At 31.2% G+C, this 18,418-nt stretch overlaps 1 protein-coding gene and 2 long non-coding RNA genes across 6 annotated transcripts; all 3 read right to left on the bottom strand.

The window, feature by feature from the left end:
• Positions 1-454: 454 nt before the first annotated feature.
• On the bottom strand, positions 455-3,902 carry LOC107909498 (transcription factor VOZ1). 3 transcript variants are annotated; one of them, XM_016837038.2, is made up of 5 exons: positions 3,803-3,902; positions 3,034-3,281; positions 2,732-2,887; positions 1,582-2,074; positions 455-1,321 (listed from the first exon to the last, which is right to left on the bottom strand). In XM_016837038.2, the coding sequence occupies exons 2-5, from the start codon at positions 3,259-3,261 to the stop codon at positions 843-845; spliced, it is 1,356 nt and encodes a 451-aa protein (XP_016692527.2). In that variant the 5' UTR covers positions 3,262-3,281; positions 3,803-3,902; the 3' UTR covers positions 455-842. The 3 variants fall into 3 exon arrangements, with proteins under 3 accessions (XP_016692527.2, XP_016692526.2, XP_016692528.2); XM_016837037.2 differs by having other exon boundaries at positions 3,758-3,873; XM_016837039.2 differs by lacking the exon at positions 3,803-3,902 and adding an exon at positions 3,440-3,720.
• A 970-nt stretch (positions 3,903-4,872) lies between these two features.
• Positions 4,873-5,554, bottom strand: LOC121214782 (uncharacterized). Its single transcript, XR_005910532.1, has 3 exons — positions 5,438-5,554; positions 5,236-5,348; positions 4,873-5,118 (listed from the first exon to the last, which is right to left on the bottom strand). It is a non-coding gene; the product is annotated as an uncharacterized lncRNA (long non-coding RNA).
• A 1,209-nt stretch (positions 5,555-6,763) lies between these two features.
• LOC121214781 (uncharacterized) lies at positions 6,764-7,881 on the bottom strand. Of its 2 annotated transcripts, none has more exons than XR_005910531.1 (3): positions 7,528-7,881; positions 7,195-7,299; positions 6,764-6,903 (listed from the first exon to the last, which is right to left on the bottom strand). It is a non-coding gene; the product is annotated as an uncharacterized lncRNA (long non-coding RNA). The 2 variants fall into 2 exon arrangements; XR_005910530.1 differs by having other exon boundaries at positions 6,765-6,903; positions 7,593-7,880.
• Between the last annotated feature and the right edge of the window lie 10,537 nt (positions 7,882-18,418).

Below are 18,418 nucleotides of genomic sequence, written 5' to 3'. Positions count from 1 at the left end.
TCCAAAATAACTGGAAGTATGCATTTCAACAATATATTGCTATTATTATTGATAATGTTGTCTGTACATGCATATTAAAATAATGATTGTAGCATCATACATATCACTGCATAATAGTACTTACGATTTCCATTAAATTAGTGTTTCTAAAATAAGTCAATACGCCTTGGGTCAATTTAGATTTGAATCAAAATTAGGATTTCTTTTTTATGGATAAATAATGGAATAAGAATTAACATGTCTAAATGTTACCCGTACTCGTATATCTGAAAATGGCAGTGAAAGTGAAGGGTAGCATAATAGGAAAAGGAGCACCCATTCCAGACAGGCCAATGCAACTCCTTTTCCGTATCAGTCACTCACCTGGGCTTTGCATACGTTAAAACCAAGCAGCATTGGAAAGCAAATGAGCACCCATTGATTTGTACATATAAACTAACTAGAAGGGCGAGTGTGAGAGAAAACAATCCACTGCTTTGGATTAATAATAAACTGCATCAAATATTAGGGAGAAATTAACATGTTTCCCTACATAAAATTTTCTTCATCTACAATTTACCATTTACCTCCCTCCCCAGTTTAATATAATAAAGGTTTCCGCTTACTCTAACTGTACATAAACACCATATAAGCAGTAAAAAAGCCACCAAGCAGCAACTGAAGGAATAAAGGAAAAAAAGTTCTTTTAAGAAAATGACACTGCAATCTTTGGTCTCTATCTATAGACCAACTACAGCAAAGCTTGATGCAGAATAACACTGGATGCCAAATGCACAACTAGTCAATTTTCTTCTTTCAGAAACATTATAACCATAATTCACCTCGTCAGTCTTACCGCTCATCTAATCTTGAGCAGAATTAACATTTGCCGCTGCAGCAGCAGCCGTGGCCGCTTTCTTGTTTGCCTTTGTCTTGCCCTTACCAGGAGGTTTGTCATCTCCAGGGACTTCAGCAGTGAGCCTTCCCATTTTCTTCTGTAGATCAGCAAGCGAATCCTTTGGAACTTTTGCTTTGGGACTCTTCTTTTGATTCGCAAGCTTCAGCTCCAGTCTATATAAAGCAAAAGCATCACAACCATATATCTCATATTCGAACAAGTGCCATTCATATTTGCCAGAAGGTTGCGGGTCCATGTAGTATGACCTCTTTTGGCCCGCAAATTCCTTCATCACCTGCTTCCTCGATTCATGCCAACCACGTCCAGAGTAATCTGGTAATGACCTTTGCTTTCTGTTTCCACTCTCAAATGCCCTCCTAGGCTTATCAAAGAAGAGCCACTCCCTGATTATTTCACCCTCGAGTAAAGAAAGATCAAATAGCTCTGCAATAGAAGAGATAGGCTTTCTTATAGGACATATAATGGCAAGAAAAAGGACAAAAGAAAGCAAGGTTTTTATTTTCAAAGCAAATACGCAAAAGCCAGAATTACCAAAAGCAAAGTTGCACAGAGAAAACTTCACACTATTTCAGATATGTAGCCGCAAACCACATCATACCACATTATCCACTACACTTCCAAGATAACAATGAATATTCTTTTTTAAGAAAAGAAAAAAGAGAGACAAAACCATGTTAGCTTACCAGTAGCATTCCAAGGAGATTTCATGGTAGCGGCTCCTTCACATTGAGGGATGCCAACATTCTTACCCTGTGCCTTTGCTCGAACTGCATCAAGTAGTAAATTATCCTTTAAACTAATTCCACCAGGGCGTAGAATAGGAGTTGTGCCAGGGGGGTCTTCATTCAGAGCTAGGGTAGCATGAAAACTGCTACAGTAGTCCTGAAACCAGTCAGATCCTTGAGCAGGCCTTGTACAATCCCACAGTGCACACTTCGGACCCATGAAAGCAGATGGTGGAGGAGAGATATTTGGCAGCATGTTGGAGTTAGCATCCTTCACATAATCTTCAGTGCCATTGGCATCGAGGAGATGCTCATGGTCAAAATCTTGTTGTAAATCAAATGGATGATAATCCAATTGATAATTTATGTCAGCATTAGCCGAGGTAGAAACTTTGCATAAATCAAACCCTTGAAATGATTGTTCTTGTGGCTCATGAGTCACAAAATAGTCCTGAGAAAGAAAATGTGTTAGTCTTCATCGCCAGTTCCAGGCAAACATTGGGTAAAAGATGAAACAGGTCAACGTTTTATGCTCAGATCAATGTGTCACTCAAACAAATCTATGTTTCATACTTTGGCTTTAAACAAGTATGACAAAGAAGCATAATGAAAATTTTACTTAATTGGATTTAAACAAGTATGAAACAGAAGTATAATGAAAATTGCACTTAAGTTCAGCTAAATATCCAAAAACCAACGCAATCATCACCTAATTTACTTTTAATATAAAATGGCTAGTATTAGGAGAAAGAAAATCAACATGCAAGAGCTACCTAAAAGAATATATATTCAACAATAATGGGTTTATCAAATGAAATTAAAATTTTGGCACATAGACTCTCCAGTGTCCGCCAGAGTAGGATATCTACACTCACTTTTACTTTATAAAGAAATAAATATATATTTATATCGAACCAACAATAAGGAAAAATATTATAGAGTAAACCCAAACATAAAATACTTTAACATAAATTTTAATTTACATTTAATTTCCTTTCTTTTCAGAGTAGTAGTGTTTTAGTAAGAAAAGAATGGAGAAAAGAAAACCTAAAGCAAACGAGTTAGTCTTTCTCCATATTAGCATCACATTTGGGGATCAAGGTCTCACCTCGGGAATTACAGGTAAAGTACTGGGATTTAGGCTTTGATCATCAATCTCAGGCTTCAGCACAGCTGGCTCCTTTAATGGACTAGTGGCATCATCTTCCTCCTCGTACAGTTGCAACAATCGGTTTATATCATCAGAGAATGATCCAAGACTACCCTACATAAAGTTCATCAAGGTCACTTCACGTTTAGGCACAGAAACACTATCCAATATGTTCAAAAACAGAGCTTACCCCCATTTTATTTACAGGTAGATTGATGCAAAGAGTTTAAGCGGTGTTGATAAAATAGAAAGATACAAACCAATAAAGAAGAGGCCGGGGATGGTGTGCAGAGCTCAGCTTTCCACTCACGAAGATTCTGATAAACTTGCTCCTCTAACACTGCAACATCACCGGCTCGACCTTCCTTCCTAGCTGCTTGAAGATCAGTGAACTGTTCTTGGAGAAAATTTAGCCGGTTCTTGGCATTGTCCACCATCTGCTGGTGAGATGCAGATGAACATTTGTTCTTTGATGAATTATTCTGCATTGCCTCCTAACACCAAAACCCTATTAAACCACAATGGAGGAATTTAGAAGACCTAACATATCTAAGAATTTCGACCCTTAAATCACTGAACACAAAAACACACACATACACACAATTTACACTTAAATAAACAAAACAATGAGAAAACTGAAGATAAATCTTATAATGCTGTTTTTACACTTAAAACGGAGACATAAATAAGAACCCTTTTCCGTAGTGATCCCAAATCCACCTAGTTTTCACAGTTTCAATCCTACCCAAAAACCCTAAAACATAACAAGAACTTTTCCAAATCGAATACTGAAACCCCTAAAACTTAAAAAAAGAAGAAGAAGAAAAAAATCAAGTCAAAGGGACGACTTAAAGAAGAGAGAAAAATGGGTTACGCATTTGATCTCACAAATGTTATCCCAAAATTACAACCTTAAATAAATAAGTAAAAAAACAGAACAGAAGTAGAAAACAGAAAAAACAAAAGGGAAAGGGAAAAAAATACCTAAAAAGAAAAGAGAAGAGATGGAAGAAAAGAGGAAAATATTACATGCAATAGGAAAAGGAGGAAGAAGAGAGGAGTGAGGGTCCAGCGCAGTCTCCAGATAAGCAGAGGGGCAACCGCGACAAATACGAAAAAGACCGCCCCCAACTATTTAGGGCACGTTTGGTTCGCTGTATTGGATTAGAGTTGTAATGGATTAGAGGTGTATTGGAATAGAGGTGTAATAGCAAATCAACTGTTTGGTTGAATGTAATGGAATAGAGGCGTAATAGTAATCTTGTGTTTGGTTGAATGGAATAGAAGTGTAATAGCATAATGGAAAAAACTAAAATGACTAGAATACCCTTAGCATAAATTTGTTTTGGTAAATGATTATTGTTATTGTTATTTAAATTTTAATAAGATTATTAATATCAATAATAAATAATTTAATCATATTTAAACATAATTATTATTAAATATATTATAATTAAAATATATAATTTAATAAAATTCTTAATAATCAATATTCTTATATGAATTTACTCAAATCATAATATATGATACTATAAAATATAAATTAACATAATTATTATTAAATATATTATAATTAAAATATATAATTAATAAAATTCTTAATAATCAATATTCTTATATGAATTTACTCAAATCATAATATATGATACTATAATTTACTCAAATTCTTATATGAATTTAATAAAAGATCATTTGAAATAATTAATATTAAATTAACATGTAACTGTTTGTTACTCATTCTTTGTTTCTTATTCTTTTTGTTTTGATCATGTATCAATCATTTAAACCAAATGCTTGGTTGTATTGGACAGTGTTTTATTACTTTATAAATGCATGATTTTATATACATAAATACATATGTATAGGAAAATTATCTGAATGAATGGTTAATATTTATTATCAGCAAAACTTAGTATATACACACATAAATTAAGGTAAGATAATTAACTCGATATCTAGCTTGAGCAGCTCGAGTTTGTCTAAACAATACATCAAAACTTTTTATTTTGAAGCTTATAAACTTAAACAGCTTAAGTGTCTTATTTTTCATTATGCTATAAAGGGAATATAAATAAATACCAGAATTTTGATACGAAAAATTGCAGCAAGCAAAGCAATATCCTGCTATTAAACTCACTATAAAATATGTAATATAGCAAACAAAGATCTCTCAACTGATCTTTAATCTTTTTAATCATTTGTAAATAAAAGAAAAAATTACAAAAAAGAACAACCTGCAGAATGTTTGATGACAAAAACTAACAAAAATCCATGATTCAATATCAAATTCAAGATGCATTCTCCTTTTTCAGCTTAGCAAGTTCTTGCTTGATGACTCCAGACCTCTGTAAAACCGTATTACAGCTCGTCAAGCTTCGATTGAAGTTTTGAGGAAGTGCTTTCAAGAAAAGAACTCTGGTATAAAACGGGTAGACACAATAGGGGGTGTATCGGAAACTGACCTTGATCTTAGCCAACATAAGCTTGAACCTATCAAAGTCGTTGAGAGATGCTCTTCTCTTCTGGACAATCAACTTTCTACCCCACGAGCTACTTTCCCATTTGTTCTTAACATCTGTAAGTTAACATAAGAGTGATAAGAAAGAAAACATATCTTCAAGAAACAACATTACAAATGCTGGTGAAAGCTGTCGTCGTCCTTACCAGCCTTCTCCATAGCTTCGAACCTTGGCATCCTTATCCTTATGAACAACTTATGAAAATTGTTGTAAATGCCATAGCATTTATGAGTTCCTTATGAACAGATTTACAACAAGTATTACTCTTATGACCAAGAATTGGAAACCACTCTCAGTTAATCTTGGAGCTTCTTTATCTCTGTAGAAATAGACATAAATACATCATGACACCAATCGTGAGATATAGAACCCTCAATATCTATTGCATAAAAGAAATGAAGCTAAAGTTCATGGCATGATATAACACCTCTGACGCAAAAGACTACGCTGAAAAATTCTCATCATGGAAGAGCTGAAGCTCGTTGATTTTTCAGCTTGTCCTGAACTTATAAGTTGTAGCAAGAAACACTGCTTAACAAAGCTGAAGTAAGAAGCAGCTCAAACATAAAAACTAAACAGTTGAGCAAATTCAAAACTAATTGCATAATTCCGCATCACATACACTACCATTAAGAACATAAATTATGCCAATGACAGTTCTAACTTTTTCCCTATAAACATACTCATGCATATACAGTATCTCACAAAGGTTCTCTAAAAAATATTTATTGGATGGGCAAAAGCGGATAATAAGTTCTAATCCTTCCGATTAAATTTAGAAAACTTAGCAAAGAAAAAGCCTTTTGACTGATATTTATTTGACCAAGGGCAATCAATACCATTAAACCATTTATGTCTAATATATTGCAATGTAAGAAAATCTATACCCCAGCATGAAAGGCTGCATAAAATTTAAATATTTGATAAGTGAATGGCTAGTAAGACCAAATTTGAGAGGTATGTCCCCAGAACAGAAGGTGAAAAAAGAGAGAAAAAACTGACAAAACATAAGGTAACCTATTAATCGTATTGCAAGGCAACCTGGAAAACCAATGGTATGAGATGAATGAAGAAACAAAACAGAAAATACTATATGGTTTGTACTCACTCTCAAATTTGATTAGAACAGCCATTATCCACCAGTGATATCTTGAACTAAAGTAGCTCAGAAGACTACCAAACGAAGATGACAATGACAATAGAAACAAAGAATATAAAGGTAATAAAAGACATTCATGCTCGACACATTGTAACGCTGGAAAACCAAATACAGCACAAAGAAGCACTAATCAGGAAATGGAATCGCATTCCCCCTTTTTTAGAAAAGAAAAATGAATAAGATTCCTTAAACTCGTTTACAGTACAGAAACAAATTGAAGAAACAAATCTTCAACCCACAAGCATTATATTTTCTTAAAAGCACAAAAATAATTTTCCATTCTTCTTTAACAGAATCATTTCTGCAATTCCAAACATTACAATCACAAATTTATATCACATGCACAAAATCATTAAATTGTACCTGGTGCAACATTTTTATACTTGCTGCTCCACATGTATACATTAGAAATGTTCGACAACCTCCACATATGAGTTGAGCCATTTCCATCCCTGCATGCTTATTTACAAACTTGGTGATCAAGCCATAATAATTTGATTCAACTTATTTACATATCGAAACACAAGGAATATTACTGACCACCCCATGTTTAATTTTTCTTTCACTTAAATTTTTTATTTCTCTAATAAATTCTAGATAACAACACCATAATTAGCATTAACAGATGGTTTCGAACTATCTATCAACAAAGGAAACCGACATGAAAAAGGAAAAAGAAGATTCATCAATTGAATGCCGAAATAAGAGAACTTCCCAACCAAATAAAAAGAAAAGAAAAATACCTGCGTGAGTGATTTGGTGTTAGAAAATTGATGGAGGTGAGAGAAGAAGAGAGTCGTGGTGAGGCTCTCACAATTGCAACAATCCTTCCAGTCGTTGCATAATTACTGTCCAAATCAAATACCCAGAATCAATACTTTATCACTCTATCCTTAACATTAACAAAATATAAACAGATAAAAGAGTATTGAAAAAGAGAGAAAGAGGTGAAAGTAGCCATAGATTTGAGTGAAACAAAACAGCAGCCTTGAGAAGAGAAGATATGCGACGGACAAAGCTAAGGAAAATTGGAAATAAAAGATGAAGAACGGAAGAAATAGAAGGAGGAAAGTTACCTGGATGAAGAAGGAGAAGAAGATGAAGAACGCAATAAGGAGAATGAGGAAAAAATAAAAATTACCTTAAATATCTAGGTCTCCTCTGCAATCAATGGAAAAAAAGGGAAACGTAGAGATGGTTGGAAAGAAAGTTACAGAAGCAGAAGATGAAGCTGAGGGCAAAAATTGAAAAAGAAAATCAAAACAGAGACGTAATAGCTAATCTTTGTTTTTGGAAGGATTAGAAATCGGCGCTGAAGCAGAGAAAATGCCGAATCCGTCCGCAACGTAATAAGCCTGTATTACGGCAATACAGCGAACCAAACGCTGTATTCAGTGGGGCCACCGATTCGGGGTGTAATGGATTAGCCATTACACCCAACCAAACAAACCCTTATATTTACCCGCATGCATCACAACACTGACTAACTCTTTCTTTTAATATATACTGCTTTTTTTTTTTTTGGCTTTGCCAGCCAACACATTTTTCCCTTTAAGTCTTAATTTTCCAGTCAATAAATAAAAGAATAAATTACATATAAATTATGGATAAATTTTTTTTGTCATTAAACTATTTGAAAGTTTTTATTTAAGTTATTAAATTATTTGAAAATTTTATTTAAAACACCGGGCTGGTAAGTTTTTTTTATTTTTTTAAAGTTCTATTAGGGACTTCCAAGCAATGATTCGACAACTAATACCGTGGATTAGTACCCATCGATGAGTAGAAGAGCATATCTTAGATCCAAGTTGATCTGATAGTCATTGTCGGAGATCGAAGAAAAAAATTGTTTGAATTTTTATTCATAGATTCATGACGTCTAAAGTTATTTCATGAAAAAGAATCGAATTGTAGAAAAGATGAGAAATAGAGTTTTTGATTTGTGTAGACAATACGAACAAAAAAAGTCGTATAGTATCGATTTTAATAACGTAGTGACTTAAATGAAAACTTTTGAATAATTTAGTAATCAAATTATAATTTTTTTAATTAAGTGACAAAAAAAACTTAACCATAATTTAATGACTAATGATATAGTTTATCCTAAACAAAATTTTGGATGAGATTTTTTTAAAAGTCTTTGTTGTAATTTGAATTCAAGATTCGAGGATAACTAAAATCTAAAAGATATGATTTGATGTTATATAGTAAAAAATAGGAAATTGTTAATAAAAGTAATTATTATTAATAATAAAAAAATTACTAAAAAATAATTTATTAATATATAAATACTAGTAATAAATAATAATTTATTGATTTATTAATAAAAATATTTAGAGTCTGTTTGGTAAGCACAAAGTAATTGAATAAAAATGAAATTATTACGGTAGTAATTACACTTTTTTATAATTGCAAAGAATTGTAATTTCCTATATGCTTACAATGTGTAATTACATTATAATTTTTCATGTCATATTTGACGGTACAAATTGTAATTACACAGTTATTTAATTTATATTTTTAAAAATTTAGTTACTACAAAAAAATTATTAGTGTGACAAAAATAATTTTTAAGTCAGTAACAATAATTAAAATCAAATCATCATATGCATTATTTTAGTCTAAAACAGTAGTTGATAATACAATTACTAATAAAAATTATAAGAAGAATAAACATCATATGAAATTTTATCTAATTGTTCTACTGCATATTTGTTGGGTTATTTCCTCCTCAATATTTAACATATTCTCCTTATTATCATTTGTTGATCCTTAATCGAGTTCATCATCATCTAAATTGGAATCTGTATTATTAAGATTTTCAATTTCTCCTTCTTCCATGTACTCTTGAAAGTATGAATCATCTCAATTTCACCTATAATTGAAGTTATAAAATATGCAACATGTTAGTATGATTCAAACTTTTTTTTATGCTATCTTAAGGTAATGTTGTTAATATTAATTTTTTTTAAAACAATACAGCACGTTTGGTTCGCTGTATTGGAATAGAGGCGTAATGGAATAGAGGTGTAATGAAATAGAGGTGTAATAGCAAATCAACTGTTTGGTTGAATGTAATGGAATATAGGCGTAATAGTAATCTTGTGTTTGGTTGAATGGAATAGAGGTGTAATAGCATAATGGAAACAACTAAAATGACCAGAATACCCTTAGCATAAATTTGTTTTGGTAAATGATTATTGTTATTGTTATTTAAATTTTAATAAGATTATTAATATCAATAATAAATAATTTAATCATATTTAAACATAATTATTATTAAATATATTATAATTAAAATATATAATTTAATAAAATTCTTAGTAATTAATATTCTTATATGAATTTACTCAAATCATAATATATGATACTGTAAAATATAAATTAACATAATTATTATTAAATTTATTATAATTAAAATATATAATTTAATAAAATTCTTAATAATTAATATTCTTATATGAATTTACTCAAATCATAATATATGATACTATAAAAGATAATTTGAAATAATTAATATTAAATACATTTTAATTAAAATATATGATTTAATAAAATTTAAAATAATTATAACTAATAAATTATATTATATGAATTTGTATAATTTAAAATAATAATTGTTACATATAATTTAATAATAATATATAATTTCATAAAATTCTTGATAATAAATTTTCTTATATGAATTTATACAATTTAAAATAATTAATATTAAATATAATTTAATAATGATATATAATTTCATAAAATTCTTAATAATAAAATGTTCTTATATGAATTTACTAAAATCAATATATAACTTGAGAATTATATTTTGCATAAACATAATTAACTTATATTAAGAAAATGTTAGATGAAAATGAAATTCTACATCATAATCCATATGTTATATAGTTTTACAACATCAAAAAGTTTGAAATTGATATTTAATGGTGAGAAAGAAATCTTCTGACCCATTCCAGTCGGGCAACAGAAGGTAAACTAAAGAAAACGATCATTTGAGTTAGATGATCTGGAATTTTACTCAAAGCTTCATACCGCTGATCGTCGGTTAAACCTTCAATTGACCATAAGGCTGAATATAAATTTGAAGCTTTCTCTTCCATCTTTTGATATTCTTCTGACTTCTGCTGAACTACCACCTCGGAGGCAATACCACTACTGATTTGATCGCCAACGGCCTTGATGTTTTCGGCCAATAAAGTGGCAGCCTCATCAAATGAAGAAGACATATCACGAGCATCAGATTTCTTCTTTCTCTTGTTTGAAGATGAGGAACCCCCTTGGTCTCTATCTCGTTGCGGATCTGCAGCAGAAACATTCATGTCATCCAAAGAGATGTCAGCTTCGCAGTCATAGAATGCGTTTCTTTCTTCATCCATACCTGTAGTAGGTACACCCTCAGCATTTATTTCTTCAAGAACATCAGCAGCTGTTTGAGCATCTTTCCCAGTTGCTCGATCTCTTGCGTATATGGTAGTAAGCTGGTCGTAGTAAGGGAAAGTACGATGTCTAAATTGAGCGGCTTCTTTGTGACTCTAAAAAAATGAGGAAATCATATTAGTTATAAGTTTGGTAAAAATAAGATAATAAAGACTTGAAATAATCTTACCTTTAAATAGGAGTCCCAAACTGCATCTTCAGCAACAATGAGCTGCCTATGCTCGTCCCAACCAAAACCGTTATTGTTTTGGCCATTAAGCATGTCGTAGACGATTGACCACTCCCTTTTTAGTAACCTAATTTGCGATTCAATATTAGGTTTCGCCTTCAACATTGCATTTGGTAAAACCTTTTGTAGCATTCTTTCCAACTCATTTAAATAACCGGCTTTAAACCCGGTATCAGCATTAAATGTTCCAACATTGTACAGGTCCACCATGCAGGAAACCAACGCTGCATCTTCTTCTGGAACCCATTTTCTTTTGGTTCCTCGAGAAGATTGAGAAGATGCTCTTGATTCTGGAACAGCTGACATAATTATCTTAAGAACAAAAAAAAATTATATTAATCACTATTTTAATATCATGAATCAAAAGGTGAACACTTTATAAAATTATAATTAAGTTGAATATCATGAATCAAAAGCTCCAAACCACAACAAATTTAAAATTATAACACATGCTGAATGAGAATAAATTAAATTATGATTCAAAAAGTTTGGTACAATACAAAAATCAATACAAAAGTTTCACAAACTAATTTCTAGATACTTGCCATTCATCGAACATTTGGTTGGCTAGTTCCATCCTCCAAGTAGCCCAAGCATCCGATGGATGAATATTTGTGATATTCGGTTCATCGTCATCCACCACATTACTAGGTAATCCTTCTCCCACCTCCGCTTCAATGGGATCAATACTCATATGGGTTCGAATAAAATTATGGAGCAAACAACATGCAATAATAATTTTATCGTGCACCCTTACAGGATAGAACGATGGACTCCTAAGTATTCCCCATCTAAGTTTTAATAACCCGAAGCATCTCTCAATAACATTACGTGCTGAGGCATGTTTCATATTAAAAAACTCTTGCGGAGAACTTGGCTGATAACCCTGACGCCACTCGTTCAAATGATATCGTTGTCCTCTAAAAGGTGCAAGCAATCCCTCAGAATTTGTGTATCCAGCATCAACTAGATAATAACAACCTATAAAATAAAATTGTTACTTAAAATGATTAATTCGGCACAAAAAGTTTGATCTTAATGAACAATATCAAAGTCCTCTAACTATCCACTTTACCATGAGGAACAATTAGTCCATGTCTTCTACTAATGGCATCTCGAAGAACCCGTCCATCGGCAACTGAACCTTCCCAACCAGGAAGAACATAAACAAATTGCATCTCAGGTGTACAAACACCTAGCATATTTGTTGCTATGTCACCTTTTCGCGTTCGATATCTAGGTTTATCAACTGTCGGCACCCTAATCTTGATGTGGGTACCATCAAGAGCACCTAAGCAATTCTATATCACATGATATAAAACCTTGAGTTAGAATACTAATTTAAATCCAAGTCAACTAAATGTTGTACAAGCTATATATAAAACTCAGTCAAATACCTTAAACCATTTCCACCTTCTGTCAGAAGAATCGGTTGTAATTGGCTCCGGCTTTTTAAATAAGACATCTTGTAAGCGTATGACAGCATTTAAAACACTATGAAATGCTCTGCTAACAGTTTCCCCGGACCTTCTAAAGTGATGCTTGATAACTCGATTTTTCAGGTGATGAGAGATGATATGTAAAAACATTGCTACTTGCTCATCAACAAGCATGTTTCTTGACGACTTCAATCCCCCTATCGATTCTAACATCTCACATAGTTTAAAAAAGGCAGTTCTATTCATCCTAACTTGTTCAATACAAGTCTCGTCACTAGCATATACAAGCATTTTCACATAATCCCGTTTTGCATAAAAATCTAATGTATAGGACCTAATCCTTGGTCTATAAGTCTGTAGGCTAAGGCTGGCACCCATTCTAAATAAGAACCAAATCGCAATTCTACAGATTTCCAACCATAGTGTCAATGCAATACCGATTCTTTTACGCCTCTCACGTTGTGCAATTAAAGGCATACGAGCCATTACTGCAACATATTAAAATTAGAACACACTATCAAAGAATTGAAGTTGAAAATTAAAAATAAGAGCAACTAGGTTATTAATTTTGGGGGAGTTGATAGGATTATATGGGGGATAAGAAATTACAGGAAGGAACATTGAATATAAAAGAATCAAGATGGCACGTGTTTATTTTTAATTAGTAAAATTAGTAAAAATTTGCATAAATGATTGATAGCTATTAACAAATTTAATATTTTAAAGATAAATAGTTAATAAGAATATTGTAATAAACTTTATCATTGTAATTATAAAAATCTATATAATATATTGATTCAGCAGAAAGTGTATATATTTTTATAAATATTACCTAATTGAAAATGAATTCTAACTTAATGTCTAATTGTAAATACATTATTTTAATTAATAAAATATTATAAATTCCAGATTTTTGAATAATTCACGTAGATAAATTTTTTTAAAATAAATAAATATTAAATATATTTTTATATTAATATTAAATTTTAATTGTTATGCCATGTTTTATTTATATTTTCGATTTAAATGTATAGTTTTATATTAATATTATATAATCAAAATGATTTTAATTATATTTTAATATACCTTAAATAACATAAATAAAATTTTTATTTGAGCTTAAAGTTAGCACAATTTATTTTAATAATGTTTAAATTGGAACGAGATCTTTGAAAGTATCAAAATCGTTATATTTTTATCATAATTGATATTAATACAAGAATTGGTACTAAAGTTTGATGTCCTTTTTATAACAATATTCTGTCCATGAATTCCCTTTTTTTTTGGTCAGCAAATAAAAGTATTATTAAAATCGAAAGAGTTAAAAATTAACCATAAAGTTAATAGAACACACTTAAAACACATACCAAAAAAGATAACTTAAGCTCCTATAAACCCACCATAAATATTCGACAGTTGCATGTTAATCTTCCAAAGATCCTAGAATTCCAGCGATTTGCTTGAAAGTTGGACAATGGAAGGTGGAGGAGAGAGAGCAAGTGAAAGCAGCAACCATGTGATAACTTTTCATTTGTGTTTGGAAAGAAAGGGAGTACAAAAGTAGAACACTAAGCTGATTCAGAATATATGTTGGAATGAATCAAAACAAAGCAGCAACCATGTGATAAATTTTTCATGATTGTTTGGAAAGAAAGGTAGTACAAAAGTAGAAAACTAAGCTGATTCAGAATATATGTTGGAATGAATCAAAATAAAGTAGCAACCATGCAATAACTTTTTCATGATTGTTTGGAAAGAAAGGAAGTACATCCACAATTGAAAAATGGGTTAATGTTTGATATATTGACAGATTATAAGTTTGACAGATAATAAAACTTTTAAAAGTAAGATGAGAGATTTGGTAATGAAGAAAGCTTTGGGTAATTTATGTTCCTTGGGTGCCATCAACTGGAGGTACAGGTCATGGCTTCATTTTCACTTCAATATATATACAGCCCAATAAGATAGGGTTTTCTTGGTTTCTCATATATGGCCAAAAGTAGATACAGTGGAAGGAGACCTTATCAGCTAAATATTTCAAAAAGAATGAAACGTAAGAGCAACATATAGGAAAAAACTCTCTTTAGTTTCATAATTCCACACCAACTTGGAGATCAAATTAGCAGTAAATATACTTGGGTGTTAATTCATTTGAAACTAGTCGTATTAACTCACATTAAAATATGGAGAGCCATGGAAAGCTACACTATACCTATAAGAAAAGACTATATATGGAGAGCTAATTGATGCATGCAAAACTCTGATTGCTACACAAAATGAATCTACATTTTTTTCACCTCCAAATTAACAGCACCATTGGCAACATCCAACATGGGTTCTTATGCTAAAACCATGAATCTCCTTTTCTTATTAGTCTGTCTCCATTCATTTATCAATGAGCAAACATTTCAAAGCATTCAAAGTTGAAGTAGTTAATTAACATTTAAAGATGATCTCTGTTTTTGGTACTTGCTCAAGATATATATGTTGGAATCTCTGTCTAGTTTAGATTCATTCTGAAAACAACCACCGAGATATTTCTTGAAGAACATGGACTATTTTGTGGACATTTTAAGCACTAACCTGTCATTCAAGAGCTCATTATATGCATGTTAAATTGCAATATCCATGACAGAATATCAGAGTGTTTCTATTCAACAAAATTCTCAAAAAGCATACAAATCCAAACAGGACATGATCAAGCAGATGGAGCCACTGCAAATAAATTATATAGCCACATGCAATGGGGGGAAACTAACCTGTAATGAGGAAATCGGAGAGGAGACCGATGAAGAACTGCTGGAGCAAAGAACCTGTAATGATCAACAACCAAACAAATAATGAAAAAAAAAACCATAACCGGCAAGAAACGAAATGCCGATTTGCCAAGGACTGAAACAATCGAATGCATAGAGGAAAGAAATAGGTTACTCAGAGGCAGAGATTACTAATTCAAGCCGCCCGGAGATCTGACACCGTCGAGTCGGAGAAAGATGCAAAGTTGAAATCAGTATCGGCTAGAGGTTTGGTTCGCTGGGAGGGAGAGGGTCGGCTGGAGTCGATTTTGGAAAGGGGAGGGTAAATGAGACACCGATTACCTAATCTTTGCTTTTGCAAGGGATTGGTAAATTGGTGGTGAAGCAGGCAAAATGCGGAATCCGTCCGCAACGGATTAGGCCCGTATTAGGGCAATACGTCGAACCAAACGTTGTATTCAGTGGGCCCACCGATTCGGGGTGTAATGGCTAATCCATTACACCCAACCAAACAAGCTGTAAATGTTTTCTCTACTACATTTCAAAGCTTTGAATATCTCAAATTGAAGAGTTCACAAACTGTCTATAATGTTTACGTTTGGCATCATTCTCTCAAATGATATCATATCCCACGATATGGAGCAAGAAAAGTCTTTTCTATTTCCATAATTAGCATCAACCTTATAATATTTTGGTTCACAGTTCAAATAGTTTGTAGGTTTAATTACAAAAAAAAAATATAAACTTAAATTGGACAATGATTTATGCTAGGTTATATTACTTTTTATAATACGTAAGTGAAGTAAAAAATAATATAAAATTTATTAAAAATGTCTTATAAATTGTCCAGAACTTTCAAAACACTTCTTATAAATAATATAAAATTTACTACAACTTTAGAAAGATATTTTTATAAATAAGTTATGATAAAAAAAACTATAACATTTTCTATTAATAAGTATACTATATATATATATATATAACATGGACACATAAATAAGTTATGTCTATACTTCTTGCCCATAAATTTTTTATAAGTAAATATACTATAACACTTTTATAACATGTAAAATATATTTTAGTGATAAATCTCAAAAGTATGCATGAATTTTGATTTAATGTGCAATTGTATACATGGACTTTAATTTGATACAATTATACATGTGAAACTCTAATTGTAGTTCAAATGTATACATGAAATTTTAATTTTGATTTAATCATACACATTTAAAGAAATAAATACATCAATTTATTTTTATATTGGATAAATATAATTATTTATATATTCAATATATAAACATAAAATGACGTTATATCAATAATCATGTTAATAATTTACAAGAATTGGATGAAATCAAAATTTTATGTATAAAATTACACAAAATCAAAGTTCATGAATACAATTGCACATTAAATCAAAGTTCATGTGTAGCTTTGATATTTACCCCTATTTTTTATAATAAACTTTTTGGCCATAACTTTAGAAATTTTTTAATATTTAAATAATATAATTTATTGTTATAACTTTATAAAATACATGAATTATTTTTATAATATAATTTTTTAAAGTTTAGAATATAAGAAAATTTTTGCCATAACCTCACAAACACTCGTACGTGTTCATGCTTATAATATAATTTTTATAAAAATAACAATTTGAAATTGGATTTGGGTATAATTATGTGTGATTACTCCAATTCTCACCCTCCCTCTAAGAATTGAAAAGTGTAATTGGGGTGCTCCAGTTACATCTAATTCAGTGGAACCCACCAATTACAATCGTCATCTAAACATACATCCTTGTATAATTACAAGCAAGTACACCTAAATCCACTTATTAAATAGCTTTCCGAATATTATCTTAATTTGATTGTTTGAATACTGATATATTATTAAAAGGATAAATATAATCATTTAAGTATTCTATCTTATAAAAAATAATTTTTATTTATATATTTTGTTATTTTTATGGATTAAATTATTTTTTTATCAACTTGTTAAATCCTAAACATTTCTTAATAATAAATGAAAGAAAAATTAGTTAGGAGGTGTATTTTTTAGAAGAGAGAGAATATAAGGACATACACACAACACAATGCTCGAAAGGAGATGTACGAATAAAAGATCACTACTTCTTCCTCCTAGGTTGAAATCTAAGTGGATTTTGTGGATGAATATTTCTTAAGCATTAAGTCAATTATAGAGGTGCTCATGGGCCGGGCCGGGCCCGAAATATGGGCCTAAGATTTTGCCCAGGCCCGGGCCGGGGAAAAATCATAAGCCTGGGTCCGGTCTGGCCCGACCCAGCCCATTTTTATTTTAAAAATTTTCAAAAATTAAAAAAAGTATTTTAAAAATATTTTAAAATTAAAAAAAAATTAAAAAAAGTATTTTAAAAATATTTTAAAATTTAAAAAAAAAATTTAAAAAGTATGTAAAAAATATTTTAACATTAAAAAAATATATTTATTATATCGGGCCGGGCCGGGCCCGGGCCGAAAAAGTGGTGCCCGAGGCCCGGCCCGTTTTCTAAACGGGCCTCATTTTTTTGCCCAAGCCCATATTTCGGGCCTATATTTTTACCCAAACTCTCCCATATTTCGGGCGGGCCGTCGGGCCGGGCCGCCCGGCCCATGAGCACCTCTAAGTCAATTACGAGAATTCAATTAAATTTTTTATTAATATTTTAATTTTTCGACCTTGATATTGTATTTTAAATTTATTTTTTAAAGATTTTACAAAAATTATTAATATACATAAATATATTTATAATAATATTTATTATTTATTTAAAATAATATTTCAATCATTTTTCAATTGAATTGGTATCTACTTAACTCAAATTATGGTAGAAATATTTAAAATACTAACAGCATGTTTGGTTGGGTGTATTGGCATAGCCATTACACCCCTAATCGGTGGGCCCCACTTAATCCCCTTTAATCCTTTATTTGGTTTAGTGTATTGCTATTACGGGTCTAATACATTACAGACCTAATCCTCAAAATCCACTGATTTCTATTCCGGAAGAAAAGCTCAGTTTTGCTGCGTATTAAGTTCTCCAAATTTCTTCTACCCAGTTTTACCCTACTGCTGCTTC

The sequence above is a fragment of the Gossypium hirsutum genome, chromosome D02 (genome assembly GCF_007990345.1).
Source record: "Gossypium hirsutum isolate 1008001.06 chromosome D02, Gossypium_hirsutum_v2.1, whole genome shotgun sequence".
NCBI lineage: Eukaryota > Viridiplantae > Streptophyta > Magnoliopsida > Malvales > Malvaceae > Gossypium > Gossypium hirsutum.
This window is presented reverse-complemented; position numbering and strand designations above follow the sequence as displayed.

Bases quoted from the DNA above. Each gene is read 5' to 3' on its own strand.
- LOC107909498 (XM_016837038.2), bottom strand. From the start codon at position 3,261: ATGCAGAATAATTCATCAAAGAACAAATGTTCATCTGCATCTCACCAG. The intron at 2,888-3,033 runs GTTTGTATCTTT...AACTTTATGTAG, and splicing joins CCCCGGCCTCTTCTTTATTG to GGTAGTCTTGGATCATTCTC. The intron at 1,322-1,581 runs GTAAGCTAACAT...CTTCTATTGCAG, and splicing joins ATCTCCTTGGAATGCTACTG to AGCTATTTGATCTTTCTTTA.